The 25,691-nt window shown below is 36.4% G+C and overlaps 1 protein-coding gene across 9 annotated transcripts in view; it reads left to right on the plus strand.

Moving 5' to 3' along the window:
* vps13c (vacuolar protein sorting 13 homolog C) overlaps positions 1-25,043 on the plus strand; it is a 59,720-nt gene extending 34,677 nt beyond the window's left edge. For 5 of the 9 annotated variants that reach the window (XM_058782006.1, XM_058782008.1, XM_058782007.1 and 2 more), the window contains 34 exons: positions 43-296; positions 648-865; positions 1,039-1,131; positions 2,047-2,502; positions 2,630-2,785; positions 3,842-4,100; positions 4,410-4,570; positions 4,697-4,818; positions 9,034-9,331; positions 9,901-10,290; positions 10,488-10,592; positions 10,711-10,872; positions 10,955-11,080; positions 11,168-11,301; positions 12,348-12,474; positions 12,556-12,791; positions 12,941-13,085; positions 13,181-13,321; positions 13,411-13,492; positions 13,587-13,656; positions 14,222-14,333; positions 14,515-14,628; positions 15,422-15,555; positions 15,653-15,734; positions 15,869-15,982; positions 16,351-16,426; positions 16,528-16,691; positions 16,836-16,881; positions 17,015-17,138; positions 19,788-19,902; positions 21,947-22,038; positions 22,120-22,243; positions 22,371-22,454; positions 23,191-25,042. In XM_058782006.1, coding sequence (XP_058637989.1) covers positions 43-296; positions 648-865; positions 1,039-1,131; positions 2,047-2,502; positions 2,630-2,785; positions 3,842-4,100; positions 4,410-4,570; positions 4,697-4,818; positions 9,034-9,331; positions 9,901-10,290; positions 10,488-10,592; positions 10,711-10,872; positions 10,955-11,080; positions 11,168-11,301; positions 12,348-12,474; positions 12,556-12,791; positions 12,941-13,085; positions 13,181-13,321; positions 13,411-13,492; positions 13,587-13,656; positions 14,222-14,333; positions 14,515-14,628; positions 15,422-15,555; positions 15,653-15,734; positions 15,869-15,982; positions 16,351-16,426; positions 16,528-16,691; positions 16,836-16,881; positions 17,015-17,138; positions 19,788-19,902; positions 21,947-22,038; positions 22,120-22,243; positions 22,371-22,454; positions 23,191-23,289 — 5,215 coding nt within the window. In that variant the 3' untranslated portion in view covers positions 23,290-25,042. Of the gene's footprint in view, positions 1-42; positions 297-647; positions 866-1,038; positions 1,132-2,046; positions 2,503-2,629; positions 2,786-3,841; positions 4,101-4,409; positions 4,571-4,696; positions 4,819-9,033; positions 9,332-9,900; positions 10,291-10,487; positions 10,593-10,710; positions 10,873-10,954; positions 11,081-11,167; positions 11,302-12,347; positions 12,475-12,555; positions 12,792-12,940; positions 13,086-13,180; positions 13,322-13,410; positions 13,493-13,586; positions 13,657-14,221; positions 14,334-14,514; positions 14,629-15,421; positions 15,556-15,652; positions 15,735-15,868; positions 15,983-16,350; positions 16,427-16,527; positions 16,692-16,835; positions 16,882-17,014; positions 17,139-19,787; positions 19,903-20,797; positions 21,781-21,946; positions 22,039-22,119; positions 22,244-22,370; positions 22,455-23,190 lie in introns of those variants that run through there. The other 4 variants (XM_058782011.1, XM_058782005.1, XM_058782013.1 and 1 more) reach the window with 4 other exon arrangements.
* Positions 25,044-25,691: the final 648 nt, after the last annotated feature.

The raw sequence follows: 25,691 nt of genomic DNA on the forward strand, positions 1-25,691 counted from the left end.
GGCCTCACCCCTCTGGTCTGATCACATTATTCTTCCTCACAGGATGCTGGGAAGGCGTGATGAGGAGACATCAGAGCCCATGATTGATGTGACATACTCTCAGAGTGCGGATGAGAGCTCGGTGGTCGCTGTGCTGCAGAAGCTCTATTTGTGTGCTAGTGTGGAGTTCCTGTTGGCTGTGGCCGACTTTTTTGTGCAAGCCCTGCCTACAAGTCCACCTACACAGAGAGACAAATCCAATCAGCTGCCACTCAAATATGTCTCCGAGCCCAAAATCCAGAGTGAACCTAAAGCAGGTATGAATGCTACTGCTAAAAGAATGGTTGTTTCTCACAGTTAGGAAAACCAGAACATGTCAGGGAATTTCAAAAATGTGATTTCAAGACCTGGAAATGTCAACATAAATGAAAAAATCTTAAAGGTTATGGAAATAGTAAAGTCAGTATATATATTTTTCTGATCAGTTGTAAAGTATTTTTGGCTTGAAATGTTTGTGCGTACAATGTCTGTAATGTCTGATCATTAGAAAGGGCTAGAGCAGTCATTAAAAAGGAATGGAAATTAATTGGTCAGAAAGTGTAGGAACCCTTCGTTTCAGACGTTCCAGGAAAAAAAAGTGTCTTTGATATTTTATCTATCAACTTCAGGTCTGAGAACCAGGCTGCGAGCAGTTGTGGTGGACCCAGAGGTTGTGTTTGTGGCTAACCTGATGAAGGCAGATGCTCCTGCACTGGTAGCCTCGTTCCAGTGTGATTTTAGCCTCCTGTCTGAAGACACTGGCCAGGCCATGAAGGCCAACGTCAGAAGCCTCAAAGTGCTCGCCTGCCCCTTTATCAGGAAGGAGGGTGACAAAGCCGAGACCACCGTATGGTTACTGATTTCTACTAATGTCTTTCTGTTTTAACTCTATTTTTACAACAGGAATAACGTTTTATGTTTATTTTGTGTTTTAAGAGGCACAGTGAAAAATATATTGCAGGCTATGTAATTGCAATTGTCTGTAATGCTTTTTAAATCATGAATTTGTTTTTACTGCAGGTGCTGAGACCATGCTCTGTTGAACTTGAGACCAAAATGCCAACCAATGCCCCATTAACTGGTTCAGTAACTGTAGAGGAGGTCATTGTGAAAGTGGGTGTTAGCTCTTTGCCATATTAATATTTTTTTGAAAGGAACATATATTCTAGCATTTCAAAGGTTTGGGATTGGTAAGATTTTTTTAAATGTTTTTAAATTAAGTATCTTATGCTCACCAAGGCTGCATTTATTTGATCAAAAATACAGTAAATATGAAAAAAATATTCTATTTTAATATTCTATTTTATATAATATTTAATAATATTTTAAATATTATATTTAATATATTTTAACAATAAATATATATTTAATATATTTTAACATTTATTTCTTTTCTATTCATTTCTTTGATGGTGAAGCTGATTTTTTTAATAAGCCATTACGTCTTCAGTGTCACATGATCCTTCAGAAATCATTCTGATATGCTGATTTGGTGCTCAAGAAACATTTCTTATTATTGTCAGTGTTAAAAACAGTTGTGATGTTTAATGTTTTTGTGGTAACGATGATGCATTTATTTCTTCAAGACATCAAGACTCTGTGATGAATAGAAATGTAAAAGTATTTATTTAAAATAGAAATCTTTTGTAACTGTCTTTACTGTCACTTTTGATTTATATATTGCATCCTTGCTAAAGAAAAGTATTCATTTCTGTTGAAAAATCTTACCAATCTCAAACTTTTGAACTGTTGTGTATTTGCTCACTATATATATATATATATATATATATATATATATATATATATATATATATATATATATATATATATATATATATATATATATATATAATTTTATTTTTATTTATCATTTGTGTGTACAAATACACTGTTACTGAGTTATTTTCTGTGTAAATATATACAGTACTGTTCAAACATCTCATGTTTTCATTATATCCCAGGAATATATTAATCTAATCTGTGTTAAACTAAAATGTATTTATTTATTTTTTGGTCTTTCTCTCTCAGATCTCTCCTATCATTCTTAACACTGTCATTACCATCACGGCGGCCATGGCACCCAAACCTAAAGAAGAGCCGTCACAGCAGACATCAGATGACCTAAACAGCCTCTGGTCTTTGATGAATGTCGCTAATGCAAACTACTGGTTCCTTGGTGTGGATACAGCCTCCGAGGTCACTGAGAGCTTCAAGGATGTGGACAGCAGTAAGGATGGAGAGAGTTTTGAGATGAACGTGAAGGTGGTGCAGGTCACGCTGGAGTCAGGTTTGGGGCATCGGACTGTTCCCCTGCTGCTTGCAGAGTCGTCATTTACTGGGACTGCTCAGAACTGGTCGTCGTTGCTCAGTGTCTCTGCAGATATGACACTGGAGGTGAATTACTTCAATGAGACTCATGCAGTTTGGGAGCCACTGCTTGAGAGAGTAGACAACGGGAGACGAAGGTGGAACCTTAAATTAGAAGTAAGCAGAATTGCTTTTCCTTTTCCACTTTTGTATAAACATGAATTCACATTCCCACCCAGTAAGATATGTTGCAGGCTGTTCTGTTTGTGAATTTTTTTTTTTTTTTTTGCGTTTATGTGTATAGATGAAGAATAACCCTGTTCGAGATAAAAGTCCAGTTCCTGGGGATGATTTCATTATGTTGCCAGACTCTTGCACAGCCATCACCATATGCTCCAAAGACACCATGAACATCACAGTGTCCAAGTGCTGCCTCAGTGTCTTCAACAACCTGGCTAAGGTAAACCATTCAGTTACACACACACACACACACAAAAAAACATATATGATAAAAATATCATTGTAACATTATTCACTTTTCCCGTACATACAAAATGCAGGATTTTTACTTAACTTTTCTTTTTTTTTTTTTCTTTTTTTTTTTATTAAACAAGTATTGCTATTTGTTGTTTTCTTTTTAATGGTGTGATATATTCACAGGGTGTTAAATATACATTACTGTTCAAAAGTTGGGGTCAGTAGGAAGATTTTTTTTTTAGAAATATTTTAATTTGCAAGGGCACATTAAATTAATCAAAAGTGACAGTAAACACATTTATAATGTTTCAAAAGGTTTCCATTTCAAAACATGCTTTTCCTGTGAGCTATTCACCCAAGAATCCTGAAAAAACAAAAATTTGCACAAAAATATTAAGCAGCATGACTGTTTTCAACATTAATAGTAAGAAGTGTTTCTTAAGCACCAAATCAGCATATTAGAATGATTTCTGAAGGATCACGTGACACTGAAGTCTGAAGTAATGATGCTGAAAATTCAGCTTTGTGGTAACACTTTATTTTAAGGACCAGTTCTGTTACCTAGTTGCTTATGAGTGTGCATATTATTAGCATACTGGCTGTTTATTAGCACTTATAAAGCACATATTAATGCCTTATTCTGCATGACCATATTTTAGATGTCTTAATCCTACCCCATCCCTAAACTCAACAACTACCTTTACCTTACTAACTATTAATAAGCAGCAAATTAGGAGTTTATTGAGGCAAAAGTTGTAGTTAATAAATAGATAATAATGAGAGGTGGTCACTAAACTGAAGTATGACCACCTTTGCCATCACAGGAATAAATTACATTTTAAAATATATTAAAATAGAAAACAGTTATTTTAGTTTTAATAATGTTTCAGAATGTTTACTGTATTTTTGATCAAATAAATGCAGTTTTAGTGATCATAAGAGGCTTCTTTCCAAAACATTTAAAAAAATCTTACCAACCCCAAACCTTTGAATGGCAATGCATGTTACACATATAAAGATAAAATTTCTCTCTTGTCAGGCTTTCTCAGAGAGCACAGCCTCCTCGTTTGACCATTCTCTGAAGGAAAAATCCCCGTACACCATCCGCAATGCATTAGGCATTCCACTCATTGTTCAGCACAGTGCTAACCTGCGCTTGACTGGCTCATCCTCACCGGGTAAAATGCACGAATTGTCCGTGGATAAAAGTGTGGATTTAGAACATACGTCCTTTGAGCGTGCATCACGACTGTCTGCCCTGCAGAGGCAGGAAAGCTGCTTATTCAATCTCAGCATAGGTCAGTAACAAGGACAATATACAACTCGTAAACTGTACAAATGCTTTGGGTTGTGCCTCAAAAACTAGTGAGCTGCCTACCTAGACAGCATTTTTAGGCATTAAGCATGTCTATAAGCCCCAAAAATGCTGTCTTGGTAGGTCACGCTCTGAAGTTTTGAACAACCTAAATGATCATACAAAAATAAACTAAGTCAGATCCAGTAATTCTGTTTGTTAAATTACCTTTATATAATTCCAATAATTTTTAGGTCATGAATTATAGGTAAATGCAGTATGCTAATCCTAATCATAAATGTCCCCTGTGCAGTTCCCTCAGGTTACAGTGAGATTTCAAATATCCCGTTGGGTAAGCCTGGCCGTAGACTGTATAATATCAGAGGACCCATGCAACAGGATGCTGTGTCTGTACTGCTTCAGATCGATGCCAGCGAGGGCAACAAGGTCATCACAGTACGGTCCCCCCTACAGGTTTGTCTGCTGACTTTACCTTGCAGAGTGCACACATCTGTTTACCTGTCTGGATAAAGAAATGATTAGTGAAAACGACCTTGTTAAAATCATGGTAACGTTGATTTCTTTTTTGTGTGTTGACAGATAAAGAACCATTTCTCTGTGCCTTTTGCCATTCTGAAGTATTCTTCTGAACTTGGAGGGATGGTGAATGTAGGGGTCGCTGAGCCTGAGAAGGAGTGTCATGTTCCCCTAGAAGCTTACAGGTATAGATGGAGGAGAAGTGTAATTACCTATTCTGTTCCAGTGAATTTTGCACTCACATGAGTCAAATATCATGAGGAGCAACTGTCAGGGTTCCCACGCTTCTTGAAAGTACTTGAAAGTACTTGAATTTCAGACATATGGATTCAAGGCCTGGAAAGTACTTGAAAACAAAAATGGGTCCTTGAAAGTGCTTGAATTCGAAATAAATTTAGTTTATGGCGCTATTTCAAAAATTGTCCTATATGTGCTGTCAAAGATGGGGTAGCGCAAAAAAAAAAACACTTAGCGTGTGTTGATGTGCAGCCTAGTTTTCTTAAGTGGCTCCCGCTGAGTTTCTGACTATTACCACCTGCTCCCGCAACGTGTGTGTCCCGCTCCCGCAAGCATTCTATATTGTATATACTTTTCGCGCTGTTAATATGCGGGGTATTGAAATCACATTTGAATGAGCGCTCGCAGTTCACTTTCACTTTCACTTTCGATTTCGCGATCACGCACACTCTGTGTAAAGTGAGCACATCTTTACAGTGCGTGAATAATTATTTGGCACGTTGATATTCTGATCATATTTTTTTCCAAGAACCTTTTACCAATTCCAAACCACATCGATCTTAATAACTACTATTAATTTTGTATTTCATCATTTATAAGTGATATGTAATTGTCCATGAAGGCTGGAAGTGAAAAACTCCTTATATTCATGTGCAGAATTATTAGGCACGTTTTCTTTTACAGATAAAATGAGCCAAAAAAGAGATTTAACTGAAAAGTCAAAAATGATTAAATCCCCAATGAGAAATATTAAAAACCAATGCAATACAGAAATTGTAAAGTTAAGACATGACCATTGGTCAGCAAAATGCTCATTGGGTCAGCGGGGTTAGACAAAAACAGGTGGAGAAGAAAAAACACAAGGTAACTGCAAAATAATTAAGAATTAATGTGAAGAATTAGGTGTAAACCATCAAAACGTTAGTCTCCAGTGCCACCATTTTCCAGAACTGCAACCTTCCTGGAGTCTCCAGAATTACAAGGTGTCAGGTTCTCAGAGACTTTGCTTGGGTAAAAAATCCTAAAAAATGACCCTCACTTAATAAGAATAACATGCTGAAGTGTTGTGAAATACATGAAGACTAATTTTTATAGACGGATGAGTTGAGAGTGACTCTTGAAGGACCAGCACCATATCCTCGTGTACCACTGTTTGAAGAATTTATCTTCCAGAATACCAGTAAGTTTTAGGAGCTCATTTTTAGTCAATCTCTGCAAGACAGACTTTTCAGGACAGGAGATGGACTAAAAATTAACTCCCAAAACTTACTGTGACATGGAGCTAAGGAGAAAATGTAGAACTTGAAAAATAAGAAAAACAGCTTAGTACAGTTTAAAAGCAAATAGAAAGTCCTATTTTTTTAAATTTCTTAATTTTTTTTTGCAGATTTGCACATGCACAAGGTTTAAAATGTTCATGACATATTTTTTTTTTTTAAATTTACATTTTGAGCAGCTGCATGTTTGAGCACCTTCATTCCTCTAGGTCAAAGATGAAAAAATGGGATTTACAAAATAATTTTGACTTGAGTTATTTATTAATGAGTAACGTCTCTATTGGTGGTGGTTGAGGAGATTCCCCCCTTTCTATGTAAAGTGCTTTGACTACCCAGAAAAGCGCTATATAAATGTAACGAATTATTATTATTATTATAATTAACAAGTTTTACAGTGTTATTACAACATTTAACCACTTTTTATTAATTTAAAAATTACAAAATTCTTTCAAATTTAAATCTAGTACAAGAACTACAGCAAAAACCAGTTTGATACATATTTTATAAATATTTTAAAAATTGTATTTGAATACTACCAGTATTAACTTCAATGGATTTCATTAAATTCCTTTGAACACGACTGCTCAAAACGGTCTAAATTTATGAAACCTACACATTCAAAACATTATTACTCTGAAATTTTTAATGTAAATGTTAAGTGTAAGTAAAATGTTTAGTAGTGTAAGATCTTTCATGACACTACATATGCTGACGTGTGAATTTGATAGGTGCTTGATATAAAATAAATGGTGCTTAAAGTCCTTGAATCTGGTGTTCATGAAAGAGTGGGAACCCTGAACTGTAAAGATCTTTGATTACATATTGTGCATACCAGGGATGTCAAACCAATTGTTTTTAAACCTTGGTGTACACATGCAGAGTGCAGGCACAGTATAATAGTCTAGAATTGAACTAATCAAAAAGGAAACACTTGTCAGTTGCTTTTTTTTTAATGCACGAGGGGGCTTTAGATTACATTTTACATATAAAATTGTTAATTAGAGAATATTAATCAAACAAAATATTTGACAAGAAAACCACATACTGAAAATTTTGTCACATACTGATCTTGGTTGGATAACTTCAGCTTTATTTAGTCATATCAAAGCTAACATAAAGAATTAAAAAAGGTCCAACACAATAAATTAAAGAGTTCTTGTGACTCCTGCTATAGCTGAAAACATAATATTATGAATATACAGTGGGGCAAAAAAGTATTTAGTCAGCCACCAATTGTGCAAGTTCTCCCACTTAAAAAGATGAGAGAGGCCTGTAATTTTCATCATAGGTATACCTCAACTATGAGAGACAAAATGAGGGAAAAAAATCCAGAAAAATCACATTGTAGGATTTTTAAAGAATTTATTTGCAAATTATGGCGGAAAATAAGTATTTGGTCAATAACAAAATTTCATCTCAATACTTTGTTATATACCCTTTGTTGGCAATGACAGAGGTCAAACGTTTTCTGTAAGTCTTCACAAGGTTTTCACACACTGTTGCTCGTATTTTGGCCCATTCCTCCATGCAGATCTCCTCTAGAGCAGTAATGTTTTGGGGCTGTTGCTGGGCAACACGGACTTTCAACTCCCTCCAAAGATTTTCGATGGGGTTGAGATCTGAAGACTGGCTAGGCCACTCCAGGACCTTGAAATGCTTCTTATGAAGCCACTCCTTCGGTTCGGGCGGTGTGTTTGGGATCATTGTCATGCTGAAAGACCCAGCCACGCTTTCATCTTCAATGCCCTTGCTGATGGAAGGAGGTTTTCACCAAAATCTCATGATACATGGCCCCATTCATTCTTTCGTTTACACGGATCAGTCGTCCTGGTCCCTTTGCAGAAAACAGCCCCAAAGCATGATGTTTCCACCCCATGCTTCACAGTAGGTATGGTGTTCTTGGATGCAACTCAGCATTCTTTCTCCTCCAAACACGACAAGTTGAGTTTTTACCAAAAGTAAAACTCAACTTGCAATCCTCTTCTGGATCATCCAAATGCTCTCTAGCAAACTTCAGACGGGCCGGACATGTACTGGCTTAAGCAGGGGACACGCCTGGCACTGCAGGATTTGAGTCTCTGGCGGCGCAGTGTGTTACTGATGGTAGCCTTTGTTACTTTGGTCCCAGCTCTCTGCAGGTCATTCACTAGGTCCCCGTGTGGTTCTGGGATTTTGCTCACAGTTCTTGTGATCATTTTGACCCCACGGGTGAGATCTGCGTGGAGCCTCAGATCGAGGGAGATTATCAGTGGTCTTGTATGTCTTCCATTTTCTAATAATTGCTCCCACAGTTGATTTCTTCACACCAAGCTGCTTACCTATTGCAGATTCAGTCTTCCCAGCCTGGTGCAGGTCTACAATTTTGTTTCTGGTGTCCTTTGACAGCTCTTTGGTCTTGGCCATGGTGGAGTTTGGAGTTGGACTGTTTGAGGTTGTGGACAGGTGTCTTTTATACTGATAACAAGTTCAAACAGATGCCATTAATACAGGTAACGAGTCGAGGACAGAGAAGCCTCTTAAAGAAGAAGTTACAGGTCTGTGAGAGACAGAAATCTTGCTTGTTTGTAGGTGACCAAATACTTATTTTACCGAGGAATTTACCAATTAATTCTTTAAAAATCCTACAATGTGATTTTCTGGATTTTTTTTTTCTCATTTTGTCTCTCATAGTTGAGGTATACCTATGATGAAAATTACAGGGCTCTCTCATCTTTTTAAGTGGGAGAACTTGCACAATTGGTGGCTGACTAAATACTTTTTTGCCCCACTGTATTATTTATTTTTTTCTTTTTTGCATTTAGTCTTTTTTTTTTTTTTTTCAAGGCAGGCAGTCTTTGACACCCCTGCTTTATGTTGTAACTTTCTGTGCTCTGTGTATTACTTTAGGAGTCAATTGTTCTTGCTGCCTGTCGGTCCTTTAGAGGATTTGTATCGTGCGTCCACCACATGCATCACATGGAAGGAGCAGGTTCATGTGAGCTCAGAGGTTCACGCAGTGCTGCAATGCCCTGCCATAGACAGCAGCTTCCTGCCACTGGTGGTGAACACACTGGCCATGCCTGATGACCTCAACCATATTGCCAGCCACGGGGAAGGGGACTGGGACCCTGCTTATGTCATCCACCTGCACCCAGCTGTCACTCTCAAAAACCTGCTGCCTTACTCAATACGCTACTTGCTGGAGGTGCAGAATATTGCAGTTTCAATATACAAATGCTAGAACACATTTGCCACACACTTTAGCTCAAATGTTGGGGTTTTGTATGATTATTAGTTTTTTTTTTTTTTCCAAAATAAATAATAAATTAAAAATAACTTTTTTTTTTTTTTTAATTTTATTAGATTTTAAAATGTTTTTTTTTTTTCTGTGATGGCAAAGCTGGATTTACAGCAGCCATAGCTTGTCTTCAGTGTCATATGATCTTTCAGAAATCATTCTAAAATGCTGATTTGATACTCAACAAAAATAGTTTTAATACATTTTTGCAGGATTCTTTTATGAATAGAAATTTCAAAAGAACAGCTTTTTTTTTTTAGATTGAAGTCTTTTGTAACATAAATGTCTTCACTGCCACTTTCAAAGAATTTAAAGCACTCTTGCTGAATAAAAATATACATTTCTTTTGGGGAAAAAAAATCTTACTGACCCCAAACTTTTGTGTATGACATTCATATTGATTATAAAATCAGTATTAATATCAGTTTAATATCAGTCAGCGGTCATTTATTAAAACCAAATCATGTCTCTCACAGGGTTCTGCTGACTTCTATGAGCTTCAGGAGGGCAGTGTGGCGGATGTGCTGAACTCAAATGTTGGCGGTGAAATAATTGAGCTTGTTTTGATCAAGTACCAAGGTCGCAACTGGACTGGACGTATGAGAATTAGCAGAGAAATTCCTGAGTTCTTGCCCATCTGCTTCACCTCCGACACACCAGAAGGACTGACTGTGGACCTGTGTGTGCACGTATCTCGAGTGAGCGGCAAAATGGTCCTCTCTGTTTACAGTCCGTACTGGATCATCAATAAGACGTCCCGTGTGTTGCAGTATCGTGCAGAGGATATGTGTGTGAAACACCCATCCGACTTCAGAGATGTCGTTCTGTTCTCCTTCAAAAAGAAGAATTTCTTCAGCAAGAATAAGGTTGGATTGGGCTCTTTGGCAGAGTTTGATAGATAAACCATATTAGCCAAATATCTAAAATAATAAAATCATGAATGCTAACATGAACCTTAATGTGTTTGGGCTGTAATGATCAGAAAGCCATGTTTTACCTGTAGATTCTGGTATGAAATGTTCTGATAGTATTTCATAAATTTGCATTCTGCTCTTCCTTTCAGTTGCAGCTCTGTGTGTCCACCAGCTCATGGTCCGTTGGCTTCTCATTGGACACCGTTGGCAGCTACGGATGTGTCCGTTGTCCAGACAAAAACGGGGACTACTTAGTAAATGCTTTGAACATTTAATGAAATAATAGTAACTTTAAGTTAACGTTAGATGCCAGCAAAGGTAATCCAGATGTAAAAATGGAATTAATTTGTTGGAAATCTCTTTGATGTCCAGGTTGGGGTCAGCATCAAGATGAGCAGCTTTAATCTGACACGGATTGTTACCATGAGTCCTTTCTACACGCTAGTCAATAAGTCCTCGTTTGAGCTGGAGGTTGGAGAGGTGCACAACAACAATGGTTTCAGCTGCAAGTGGCACTACATCTCCTCCACTGAGGTCAGCGCTGAATTCGCCTTTTATCAAGGGCAGAAGTATTCCCACAGTATGTGTGTTGACCGTATGATTGTGTGTGTTACAGTGTTTGCCTTTTTGGCCTGAGGCCAGCACAGGGAAGCTGTGTGTACGCGTTGTGGGATCTGAATCTAGCTCCAAATCGTTCTTTTTCAACAAGCAGGACAACGGAACTCTGCTGCGCATGGAGCAGGTGAACATGATCTGACTGTACACATGATGCTAAATATACTCTATTAAACCTTATTGATCACTTAATTCTAATCTTGGTTTCCAACAGTATGGTGGCGCGATAGTGGATGTGAATATCTCAGACCACTCCACTGTCATCAGCTTCACCGATTACTATGATGGAGCTGCACCTGCTTTGGTTGTCAATCACACACCTGCAGCCACTGTCAACTTCAGACAGAGGTCAGCACTACTTCAATATTTCACTTCGTATAACAGATGAATAAAAAGTCTGAGTATGTCTGACTGAGTAGAAAGTCCATGAAAAACAAACTAGGGGTGTCACAATACCCAGGTTTCAGTATTCAATAGTAGCAATACAGCAATTTCACAAATATTTTTTACCAGTTTTGATACCATAGCAAAAACTAATTGCTATTAAAAACATTGTTTTATCTAAAAGTGAAATATTAATTCTGAAAGTATGTGCAGAGAAATACTTGAAGAGTACATTGCCTTGTTTTAATTGATTTATTAAGTCAGTAGTAAGAAACAAATTTCAAACAAAATAAATAAAAAAACAATATATTACATTTCAAAAGTTTGGGGTCAGTGGGAATTTTAGTAAGAAATTATTATTTATGCAAGCACGCTTTAAATTCATCAAAATTGTTCCAAAACATTTAAAATGTTACAGAATATTTAAACAAATTATGTTTTTTGTTTTTTTACTTTATATTCATTAAATAATCCTGAAAAAGTATATATATCACTCTTTCCACACAAATAGAACAACTCTTCTTCAACACTGATGATAATAATAAGAAATGTTTCCTAAATACATTGAAATGATTTCTGAAGCATCATGTGACACTATATATTGGAGTAAAGTGGACTAAAAATTCAGGTTTGGCATCACAGGAATTAATTATCTTTGTAAAATATGTTCAAATAGAATATATTTTAGTTTGGCTAGATTTAAACAGTGTAATGCACAGATTCAATACAGTATTTTGACAGTTTTGTAACCTGGCTGTTTTTATACATTCATTTTATACAATCCAGTCACCAAGACACCAAGCTATTCAAGTGCCTTCTACCATTCACATGCACACCTCCATGATTATAAGGCACAAATGCTCCTTTTTATGGTACTTTTGACATCTGTACTCTTCAGAATTAAGAAGATCACTTATAAGGAGATCATCTTCTGATTGAGTGTTTTCTTTTGGAGTGTGTGAATATGTTTTCTGTCTGTAATCAGTGTCTGTGCCTCTGTGCTTGTACAGAGGCTGTGAGGAGTCTTGGGCACTGAGACCAGGTGAAGCTCAGCGTTTTGCATGGGATGATCCAGCAGGGGTGCGGAAGCTTTGCTGGAGCTGTCAAGACCACAGCGGAGAACTGGACCTTGTAAAGGTTAGAGAGGGATCCTGGGTTAGTGAATCTAATAATCCACTAATATTACTGGTCATGCCATTCCCATGTTGTTTTCTTTAGGACGAGTGTGGGCAGTTTGCTTACAGCAGCTTAGTTCAGATACACTGGGTGTCTTTCCTGGATGGCCGACAGCGGGTGCTGATATTTACTGAGGATGTTGGCATAGTCACAAAAGCCCGGCAGGCAGAGGAGCTGGAGCAATTCCAGCAAGAAGTCAACATCTCATTAAAGAACCTGGGCCTGTCACTCATCAACAATGACATCAGGCAGGAGATAGCATACGTTGGCATCACCAGGTAACTAAACCCACACCCAGCAACCAGAAGTCTTGCTGTAAACTGGCAACTCCTTTATAGTTATTATTGATTTTTAAAGGGGAACATAAATGCAACTCTTGTGCAAGTTGTTGGCTGTTGATTAAGAATGATTGAATTGTGTTTTTAAGTTCTGGTGTGGTTTGGGAGATGAGACCAAAGAACCGATGGAAGTCCTTTAACCACAAAAATATTGGACTGTTGGAGAAAGCCTACCAGGACTTCATCAACAGCAAGAGTGAACCAGGCTGGACTAGAGTAGAAACTGGCCTAGAAGTAATAAAGGATTTTATTGAAATTAAAGTTTGATTAGTAATATAATTACTCTGCTTAGACATTATCGCATTCTTTTTTTGTCTTTATTAAAACAGGTGAACTTTGGAAAATTGCCCATGTTGATGAGACAGCCATTTTCCTGCACTATCAGGAGAAACTTCCTGCCTGGCATTTGTATTGAGTTGAAACAGTCGCCTCACCAGAGGAGTTTACGTGCACAGCTCTATTGGCTACAGGTAACACCCACACACAATGTACTTGTTGAATTCACACTTCCGTCATTTTTGGCATTTGTTCAGTTATGTGGACTATTTATTTGTTCTAGGTGGATAATCAGCTGCCGGGAGCTATATTTCCTACTGTGTTTCATCCTGTTCCTCTTCCAAAATCTATTGTTCAAGACTCGGGTATAAGCACCATTTAGCATATGAATGCGCCATCTAAGTGCACATTTAGAGTGAGTGAACATGAACACGCTATATCTTACCTTTTTATTTTTAGAACCGAAGCCGTTTTTCGACGTTAGCATCATCACAAGGTTTAACGAGCACAGCCAAGTCATGCAGTTTAAGTAAGTGATTGTGCACAGATTACATTATCTACTCACTGTGTCACATCTAATAAAATTGTCTCATAATGTCTCACTGAATTAAATTCTGAGTTACACTCAATCAATTAACTATATCACATTCTTTAATGAAGTAAATCTAAATCTAAACAAAATTTATGGTATTAATCTAATGTTTCTCTTGATCTTAAAAACTAATATACACAAATACACACCACTGTTTAAAAGTTTGGGGTCAGTTAGATTTTTTTTTTTTTTAAAGAAATTAATACTTTTATTCAACAAGAATGCTTTAAATTCCTCAAAAATATATTTCAAATACATGCTGTTCTTTTGAACTTAGTGTTAGTCAAAGAATCCTGAAAATTTCCATGATTTTAAATTGTAGTAATATTTCACAGTATTACTGTTTTAAATACATATGGTCATAGTGAGCATAAACGATGCCTTTCAAACGCATTAAAAAAATCTTATTGATCCCACAGCCTTTTAATGGTAATGTTAGAAAATAGTGTAATAAAGAAAAAGTAGATCCAACCTTTGACTGGTATTGTTTGTTTTTCTGTAGGTATTTTATGGCATTAATGCAGGAGATGGCAGTAAAGATCGATCAGGGCTTCTTGGGAGCAATTCTCGCCCTGTTTAACCCAGCTACCGACTCTCAGGATACTAAAGAGAAGGTAAGTGCTGCTTTTTTCTGACAGGTGTTGTCACATATTTTTACTAATGCTAACTTGATCCATAATGAGCGCAGTGGTAAACACTTCGTCCATCATTACAGTCTTTTGTTTTTGTGTGGCTCTATGCAATGTGAATGAAAAGGAGACTGGAGATGTCGGTATGTGTTTCTCTGTGCTTCAGAATAAGCTGATAGAGAGGGATCTGGAGGCGCTGCAGGCTCAGCTGATGGAGACCTCCATGACAGACACCTCGGGCCTGAGCTTCTTTGAGCATTTCCACATCTCCCCTATTAAAGTAATGATCCAGCACCGCTGTCCACTCCAAAACACAGCACATGTTCTCTTCAAGGTCACTTGTCACAAAAATTTGAAATCTAAAATAAGACCCGAGGCCTAGTTTCAGTCTTCCACATGATACAGCATGGTTGGATCCACTACCATTCAGTAGTTTGGGGTTGATTTAAAAAGTTGTATTGTTTTGACCAAGTCTGACCAAGGTAGCATTTTTCTTTTATAAAATATACAGAAAAACAGTAATATTGTGAAATATTATAACAATTTTAAATGATTGTTTTCTATTCTAATATATTTTAAAATGTAATTTATTCCTGTGATGGCAAAGCTGATTTTTAATCAGCCATTTCTCTAGTCTTCAGTGTCACATGATCCTTTGGAAATTTCTTATTACTGTCAATGTTGAAAACCATTGTTATTACTGATATTTTTGTGTAAACTTATTTTTTCCAGGTTTCTTTAATTTGACAGAAAGTTCAAAAGAACACGAAGAACTTTTACATTATTTTTTTTTTTTTAATGTAAAAAAGAAAACAATTAAAAGTAATATGCTTGAAGGACCAAATATACTTTGATATTACAGTATAATGCTGTGAATTTGGGTTATTGACAATATGAAAGACTAAACTGAATAAACACTTACTTGTCTACCAAGCTATGAATAATATAGTAATGTCAAATGATAGATACATTGCAAAAGGATACCTTTGACAGATAGCTGCATCAAACTGTAAAAGGACGTGTACTGTAATTGTTTGTGATTGATCTGAGAAACAATGTGTGTGTTTGTGTAGCTGCACCTGAGTCTGTCTCTGGGCTCCAGTGGAGGTGAATCTGAGCAGGGTGACATGGTCGCCATCCAGTCCGTCAACCTCCTGCTCAAAAGCATTGGTGCCACACTCACTGATGTAGATGATCTGATTTTCAAGTAAGACTTTGAGATGTGCATGTACTCTAAAACTGACTTACACGGTTCTTTGAAAATAAGATTCACATGGACATCGATTGACGTCGTTTTATTTCAGACTGGCTTACTTTGAGGTGAAATATCAGTTCTACCGGCGAGAAAAACTGATGTGGGCGGTGATCAGACACTACACTGAACAAGTGGGTGATCTAAATACACACTCATGCAGTGTCAGAGTTCATTACATGAGCAAACACTCTCCAATATGCTTACATTTTCTCTTTAAATCATTGTACCTGAAGGAAGTTCAGAAGTTCTGTTTCTCTCCTCATAGTTCCTAACACAGATGTACGTGCTGGTTTTGGGTCTGGATGTTCTTGGAAATCCATTCGGGCTGATCCGAGGCTTGTCAGAAGGAGTGGAGGCTTTCTTCTACGAGCCCATCCAGGTTTGACACATGCTGTTCATTTATCTATCCGTTCAGGCCTCATCATTTAATTCACTACAAATGTGAGTGCGTTGTCTTTTAAATGCCAGATATAAGTACAGGTTTGAGTAACCTAGATCAGCCCATCCACAGAAATGAGTGTATCAAATTATATGAGACCACAGGTATTTGAAGTATATTTAATATCAATCACCACTGTAATGCATGTAATGATATATTATAACCACTAAAATGATCGTCAAATCATTTAATCCTTAAATGAAAGAATTTAACTTTATTAATTTAAGTTTTATAATTTGTAGATTACTAGCATTTATTTGTGTGTGTGTGTGTGTGTGTGTGTGTGTGTGTGTGTGTGTGTGTGTGTAGGGGCTGTTCAAGGACCTGAGGAATTTGCAGAAGGTTTTGTTATCGGTGTTCGAAGTTTACTGGGCCACACAGTGGGTAAGAGTCCCTGCTTTCCTGCTTTTCTCCCTCAAACCCACATATACTCACAGAGGATCCTTAATGCACATGCTTATTTTGTGTTGACTTTATCTTCCCAGGGGGCGCAGCTGGCATGGTGTCTCGTATAACAGGCACTGTAGGAAAAGGCTTGGCTGCCATCACTATGGACAAAGAGTATCAGCAGAAACGGAGGGAGGAGATGAACAGACCCACTAAAGACTTTGGAGAGAGTCTGGCTAAAGGAGGAAAGGGCTTCCTCAAGGTACCGAACACAAGTTCCTACACAAATAAAAAACATCCAAGATGACATCAAAGCATTTCCCTTTGAATTTCATGCATTGTATATAACACCATTCCATTGTATTTAGCATGAATTGGCTTTTGTTGTGTCTCTGCTCTCCTTCAGGGAGTGGTTGGTGGAGTAACAGGAATTGTGACCAAACCGGTGGAAGGTATGGTGGTTTACTGCTGATGTAATACATACTTGAATGAATCTGATCCGTTTTTGTATTCAGTGATGAGATAAGTAAATATTATATTATTGGAAATTGAAAATGCGCAAATAATAATCTGTCCTGGGTTTAGGGGCGAAGAAAGAGGGGGCTGCAGGCTTCTTCAAGGGCATTGGGAAAGGCCTGGTTGGAGTGGTGGCCAGACCAACAGGGGGCATCATAGACATGGCAAGCAGTACTTTTCAGGGCATTCAGAGGTGAGGCGCACATGCACATGAATATTATATTTACATACAAACACAGACTCCCATTTAGACAACCATGTACATGTACAAACGTTTTGGGTTAGTAAAGTTTTGAATAAATTTAAAATATAATAAAATAGAGAGACAGCTACTTTTAATTGTAATAATATTTCACAATATCACAGTTTTTATTCTATTTCCAATCAAATAAATTCTGCCTTGGTGAGCATAAGAGAAAAACAATCTTACCAAACCCAAATATATAAACGTTAATGTATTATTCACATAGTTCTTAGTTGAATGAAGATTTTTGTTTAAGCTATATTTTAAACCTAAATACTCGTATGTAGTCCTAATAATACCGCAAGCTGTTTTAAGAGGGGCCCACATTTACTCAGTTTTGCAGAATGGAAGTCGTGAGGCCATTTCCTCTCACACTAAATATAGCTTGGAAATCTTGTTCTTCCTACTAGGGCAGAGATGCATTGATGGATTGTATTATGTAAGCGCTGATGTGCATTTTATATATATTGAGATATATATATAATATACACACACACACACACACATTTTGGAAAAAATTATTAGATTAATGATATACATTCTGAAAGGACTAGAAAAATTCTTTACATTTAATTAATATGCTGTTGGTTGTCAACTGAGTGTCAGTGTCCTAATTTGTGTCTCTTTTGTCTTTGTTGTCTTGCATTTTATTTCTCACATAGTGTTGTTTTTGTTTTCTTGTGTGTTAACTAATTTTGTGACTTTTTTTTTTTTTTTTTCATAAGTTAATTCCTGGATGTGTTTGTTCTTTTTAGTTCAGTGAGTATTTGGAAGCTCATGAGTGTGTATGTATACAAATGTGCGTATGACTGCAGTGCGAATGTATGTGTATTTATGCCTATGTTACCCAAAGACATGACAGTGAATGATCCCTCTGCATTCACTCAGTTGGGTTTGCTTGTTTCCTGGGTCCAAAAAAAGAGTGAATTTTGCAGCATGAATGAATTTTTAATCTACAGGGTATGAATGGTTGAAAGGTAAGCATTGCATCATGGGAAGCAAAGGATGTGAGCTGTAGCGCAGAGCATTCTGCCATAATCTACAGTTCAAGAATCCCCTTATAAGTGGATTAATCAACATGTGCCTATTTTCCCATCATTGTAACATTTGCTTCTGATCTCCACACCCCTTTCACTGGTGCATTTTGGGGCCAATGGAAAGTCTGATGAGCAGAGCAGCACAGACAGGAGCAGAGATGATATAGAGAGGAGAGGAAGCACAGATAAAGCACATATAATCACTTTTATGTTTAAGAGAAATGGACTTTAAACCAATGGTTTGAATGGTACGTAATGTCCTTATAATCATAGTTAAAGGAATAGTTAGAACAAATAAAAACATTATTTATTTACTCACCCTTACGTCATTTCAAACCTGCAATAAATTCTTTCTTCTGTGGAACATAAAAGAAGTTATTTTTAAAAATGTTTCAGTATTTTTTTTTTTTTGTCCATGGACCCTTTTTACAGACGAGTTGACAAGTTGTTTCCACAGTTATTAATATCATAAATCTAGCAAAGTATATATTTTTTGTTTCATTTAACTTTTTCAGGCTCAAATATCCATATCAAAAGACATACACACAAATCTGACCAATGTAATCAGTCTCTTCATATTTTTGTCCTCTTTTACAAAGTCAGAGAAACACTATCATGCATTTTTTCATTAGCTATTGGACCAAACGGACATTAAAAAATGATATTTGTTGTGAAATGTGATTTTAATATGATTAAAGGGTCTATTGAATTTCATTATATGGACAAAATGTCTTTTGTGTTCCACAGAAGAAAGAATGTCGTACAGATTTGGAACGACATGAGAATGAGTATCATTTTTGGGTGAACTTTGGATGATATTCCTCTCTTCGACTGCTCTCCTTGTCAGACCAAGTCCACCGCATGAGCTCACTGCACTGCTGATGCACTGGACTCTATGACACAGCACTGCCTGGTGTGCCAGGCGCTCTCCAACCAATAGCAAAAGAAGCATTATGAATTTAAATGCAGTCGATGACCAGGCTAACCAATCACATTGTGCACCCATACCATTAATTCTGCCCCGGAAAGATGAGTTGGCCAATCTGTTGTGTTTTTACGGTGTTCCTGTCCCTGGCTTTTTCATGCCAAACCTTTCACGACAAGCTGGAACAGTGATGCCCCCCAACCCAACCCAACCCCACCCCTCCAGTGATTCTCTAGCATATGCGCTCAATCATCCAACGATTCGTTCTGCTTTCCATCTCATACACCTGAACTGATCAAGCAACGTCTGTATGAACTAATCAATTGCTTTTCCATGCTCGCACTGTAGAAGTAACCAAAGGTGAGAGAGGGCTTAAGGAATCAGACACTGCACGCAATAGCACAAAGAAACTTTGTAGGTTGTTGCTTTTTTAACGACTCTTGAGATGCATTGCGTTTGTTCAAGGCTGTTCGGGCATGCTCAGATGAACTTTAATTGAGTAGCTTCTGTTCACTACCTGTTGTTAAGAATGACTCATCCGTTGCCCACGCATTTTACATGGATGAAAAGCACTGGATCACAGGATGTCATCTTTGTGAGAGTTTTCTAACGTGCTGTTGCTGACTTGATTTGCAGGGTGGCAGAATCGACTGAAGAGGTGACGAAATTAAGGCCAGTGCGTCTCATACAAGAGGACGGCATCATACGGCCCTACGACCACCAGGAGTCGGAGGGCTTTGACCTCTTTCAGGTGAGGTCACCTGTCAACCCCACTGACCAGGCTATTAGACCCCGATGGGAAGGAATGTAATCGGCATAACCCTCTGTTTTAATTTATAACTACTAACTACTAACAGCCAAATTGTTTTGAAGGATTGGACAGATTAAGGCAAGATTAAGGCAGATTCATGCACTTGTCAATTTTGCTTCCATTACATTGTCATATTTCAGACTAGTGGAAAGAAAACATCCAAATACACATTTAAGTGTTTATTTTATTACACTTTATATATGTGCATCTGTAGATTTCAATTATAGTCAAAAATAAGTTTTTCGAAATAACTTTCCAGTTTTATTCTTATTTATATTTGGAAGGTATTTACAGAGGGGTTTGTTCATATATCATCCTGATTTATGTAACATTTGATTTCTTCAGACTTTCTTTTTTTTCCCCTGGCTGTTGTCAGTACTTTATCCATAAATATGGATTTATGGGATAATAAACAGAGATGTTTAAAATCCCTTCTATAAAAGCTTTTAATTCTAATATGTCAGCAAAAATAAAATTTTGAACTTGGCATTATTTAATGCTCAGCTTTCTGCTTTGGAAATTTATGTTAATTATAGCATATTTAAACTCACCATTTTCAGGTAAACAAAACAGTTGTCTTATTGTGCTGTGATTATTCAACTGGAGAAGTATGGGGATATCTATTAGTTACATTTTTACTCCGTTTACCTGTGGTGTTAAAAACGACCAAATTCCAAATCCCCTTGTTAAAATTCCAGCTCTATTCTTCATTAAAACTGACCTTAAACTCCAAAGTTGAACTGACTCCTACACCTGCTGTGAAGAAATGAATTCCTGTTTGCCTACTCATTTAATTTTTCCCTTTTCTCTCTTTTCTGTCCTTTCCCAAATGCAGCCTGTGGAAATGTAAATTGGGAGTGGGGGATGGGATTGGGACTATTACCTTAAAGATGTTACTGAAAACATTTGAGAACACAGAGACATTGTAGCACTTAAATGAACCAAACTGGATATCCAGTACTAGACTCAGTCTAGCCTGGTCCACCTACAATAGAATGTCACATTGTTGTGTTTAGAAAATGATATATTATCCTAAGTCTGCATCTGAAGTTGTCTGTCTTGTGCACTTTTATGGCTGACTACTTTTCTTTTCTAGAAAACTTTTTTTTTTTATTTGTCTCTATTAATTTTGCCAAAAATAATTCCAGCATTATACCTCAGACATTTTTATTATATCAGTTTTATATCAGTATATACTTTTATTTTGTATCAGTTAATGCCAAATATATCCAAATTTAACCTCATTAGTCAATATCTTATTTTTCCCAGAATATTTTATTTGAAATGTAAAAAAAAAAAAAAAAAACTAAGTTAGTTTTAAGACTTTAGAGCCACACTGGCAAACAATAATAGATTTTCATTATCAATATTTAAACAATTATTAGATTTGTTAGAAATAGGATGTGTAACTTCCAAAGTTTGTCTATTTTTCTAAAATTCATTTTGATTTCTTTGAATTTATGTCTGTAAATACATTTCCATGAATCTAAAGTCTGATAACACAATATTACAGTCTATATCAAATATATTTATTAAAAATGTAAACATTATTCTTAATCATTGTGAATACATAAAAATGTGCATATTAATATATGCAAACTTATTTATATGCACTAAATGGGCATTTTACAGTGCATGTTGGAGTCTGATGTATTTTCCTATATACTTTATACGCTATATATTATATAACACATGTGGTTAATAATTGTCATGTAATTGTTTAATGTGGCTTTACTGTGTTGTAATTGTATTAATTGCTTGAATCCTGTGATTTGACCCAAATAATCTGGAATAAATCAATACTCCTCTTTGCCATGATCAGTTGCATTTTGGTTGATTTCTGTTTTTTTGTTTTTTGTTTTTTTTAGATCATTATGATTCAAATTATTGCTGAAATTATTGCTGAAAGACTGTTCGGGTGCAGTCACTACAGCAGTGTGTGATATTTTGTGTATTGTGCTGTATAAGTGTGTATGTTTTTCAGAGGTCTGAGATTAAATATTTGGATGGAGAGATCTTCAGAGAACACTATGAATACCCAGGGCACAGAAAAACAAACATCATTATCACCAACAGGTATTCCAACAACAGAACAATTATGAAACATTGGCATTTTGCCAGTTTTCCCTTTTTTGTTTATTTTAATCTATCATGCAGGAGAGTGATGTGTGTGAAGAAAATCGATGTGATTGGACATTTCAACAAAGAATGGGAATGTCAGTTTGAGAATTTTCAAAGGCCTCCAAGCACAGAAGGAGGAGATTTGAAGATATATTACCAGGTACATAAATGACTTTCTTTGACAGGCTTCCTAACAGCACAGTGATAAGTGTATAATTTAAAACATACTGATAAAGTCACAATCAGCTAATTAACATTGCTTGACAACAATCTGGATATTGGTGCAGGAACAGAACAAATTGAACCTCATTAGGAAGGATGGACAGACGCTAGTGAAAGTGATACACATGAGACATGCTGGCACAGCTGAGGTAAACATCACAGATGTGGGTTTTGCTTTTTGTGTGGATTGTAATTTAAAACTGCTGCTTGAAAATTTTTATTTAGCTTTAGAAATAGTTCACTGTTGAAAATTTGCTGAAAATGTATTCACCCTCAGGCCATCTAAGATATAAATGATTTTGTTTCTTCATTGGAGCAGATTTGAGAAATATATTATTATATAATTTGCTTACCTTTGGATCCTCTGCACTGAATTTGGGCCATCATAAAGCTTAAAAAAACATTTTGGATTATTGTGATATTTTTAAGTTTGGACACTCAATCTGACAGCACCCATTCACATCAGAGGTTCCATTGGGAAGCAAATTATGTAATGGTAAATTTTTTCCAGATCTGTTTCATTGAAGAAACAAATTCATATAGATCTTGAATGGCCTTAGGGTAAGTAAATTATCAGTTCATTTTTATTTTTGTGTGAACTCATCATTCTTATAATGAATGTGATTTCCTTAAAGCAAAACTGGCAAGCAAAATGTCAATGCCCATTGGTGAATATGACACTGGGCATTTTGCATTTCGCTAGTTATTTTACAGATGCCAAGTTGTGATTAAGCTAGTTACACAGGTTGCACTAGTTTTATCTCTTCCATGCTCACACGCCTTTACACTGGAGTAAAAGTACATAGCTATCAAAATGACTGCTTTTAATTTTCTGTCAAGAACAAACGGTGGCTTCTTTGACCTCTTTTGCTTCACGCTCCACAGAGACTGCGAGAAGGAATCGACAGTGCCCAGTCTGCACGCAAGCAATATCAGATGGCACGGCAGAAATCACAGCGCTTCATCAAAACGGGCAACGTTTAAATAAGTCAGTCATGCCCACATCTCCTTAGTTTAATATACTGCCTAGCATTCAAATTATCAATCATGTGTAAAAAAATATATTTTGGAAAATGTATTAGTTAAACTCACTGGAGTTTTGAATGTATCTCTAAATTAATTTTTAGATTTTTTTTTAGATGTTTAAGCACTTTGTCTTGTTGTCATGTTTGCTTGAGATAGGTCTTGATGATGGGAGAATTCAAAAGAGATTGTTTTGTTGATTGTTACTTTGTTAGATTATTTTGCACTTGCTATAAAAAATACATCACTTCAATATACAACTGTAATGTGCAATGTGAGGCTTGTTCAGTTTAGCTCACTTACCTTGATTACAAATCCTGTCAAAAAAGGTTTTGCTCAACATTGACCCGTATAATACACAAAATATCTCTTAGCTTAAAAATTATAATATTGCAATGTTTTGATCTCTCTTGTATTGTTTTACAGACACACACATGCATCTCTTGTCCCTTGCACTTCCCTCGAAGACATAGCGTACTATGACTATGTAGTAAAAAAAGTGCTGTCTGTGTCACTGCTGTTCCACAGTTTGTTAAAATGGCAGACCACACCTGCTATTTGAGATGGAGACTATGATATGATATTTACTTCTCATGTTTATTTGTTTGTTTTGGAAGTAACCAAGATGTGAGTAAACAGCGCATGTCTATGTGGCAAGGAAAGATTGTGCTGTATTCCACAGTTTTCCCACAATTACGTACAGTAAATGTAATGTCAAAGCACCTGGCAATGGATCCTCTCCATGTTGCTAAGTAACTGGGCTTCCTGTATGTGGGTGCAAGTGACCCCTATCGGCCTGGTGTGGGCAGGAAAGGAGAGGTTGGCTATCCCATGCCCTTTGCTGTTGGTCTTTCCATGTCCTCTTATTTCCTATGCATCAGTTGACCAGACATACACCCACAGGTCAATGCCATTGTGTGTAGACATCTGTAACAGCTAAAGACACCAAATGTCATAAATAATCTCCACTAATCCAATGCAAACACTAGGAATGTCATGCGTTATATAAGAATCTCCCGATCTCATCTGCCTCTCTAGATAAAAGCTGTTTTCAGAAACATTCAGTGTGCTGTAACTGTGATCACAACCTCATACGTCAATGCAGAGCAGTAAAACTGCAGTATCTAATCTAAGATCAGTCTCATGACTGAACTCTATTGTGAAAACTATCTTAAATTCATGCCACTGTAATTAAAACTATAGTATTGCACTTTGAATGCACCTTGATTAAACTTTAGAAAATCAAATTGGATTAAAAAAATAATAATAATGAACAAAGTAGAGAAATGGATTTATTTTTGTACAAATAACTCCATTGTAGTGTCAATCAAAAGAACCCTCATAGAACAGAGAGCCCATTGAAAACTATATGCATTTTCAAGACATTTTTATCAAATTTTCTAACTAAAGCTCTATTGTGCATTATATAATGTAGTAATGTTTATTTTCATAATTAACGTTATTACGTGTATAGAAAATCTATTGTTTATGCTGGGAGGAATGGTGTCTGTAAAGGTGGCAAATCTCAATAGTAAAATCCTCTTTAAAAACTTAACAAGACGGTCAGAAGCAGGATACCAAATAAATGTTTTGGGCTCTTCATAAATCTGGTGTTTATCTGTCTTTCTTATACTGCAATTCTAGCTATACGATAAACTTCACACATGGCAACATGAACTTGCAAGCTCTGGAAACGTTGTTTAGCGGAAGTACGTCAGCAGCATGTTTTTTTTTTTTTTTTTTGTCAGCAGCATGTTCGCTCATCACATGTCAAGCATGCTGTGCCTGTGAGAGGGAGGGAGGGAGAGAGAGGACGAGACAACCTTTAGGTTACTGAGAAAATACGTACATTTATTCATAACATCCTGCACCTTGGGACAAAGGATTGGACAACGCAGAGGAACTGTTAAATTATTATTCTCAGAAATAATATAGCTCAAATATTAACGACGTGCCTTTCCCACTCAATTGTCCATGTGGGGAGTTATACCTGCAAAATATTATTAAAGTGCACCGATGAACAAATAGTCCTGTCGAGTCGGATCTTTTAATGAACTGGTTTACAAAATTGGTGTTTGATACATGTTCGATTTTATGTGTCAGTTTAATGATTCGTTTAGCGAATCACATAGTGATTCAAAGTTCACAACTCGCCGACTCATTAAGCCATTTAAGTAAGATTAAATGCAATTTTTTAAAAATAAATAAAGCATATTTATGAATTTGAAAAATCAATAGCAATTAGGATTTTTACTTTTACTACAAAGATAGGTGCAAAATAAATTTGACTGGTTTATTTTAGATACAAATTACATTTAGGTTCTAAATTAGGCTAAATTTGCATTTGTATTAGCTGAATCATG

The sequence above is a fragment of the Onychostoma macrolepis genome, chromosome 07 (assembly GCF_012432095.1).
Source record: "Onychostoma macrolepis isolate SWU-2019 chromosome 07, ASM1243209v1, whole genome shotgun sequence".
In the NCBI taxonomy this organism is placed as follows: domain Eukaryota; kingdom Metazoa; phylum Chordata; class Actinopteri; order Cypriniformes; family Cyprinidae; genus Onychostoma; species Onychostoma macrolepis.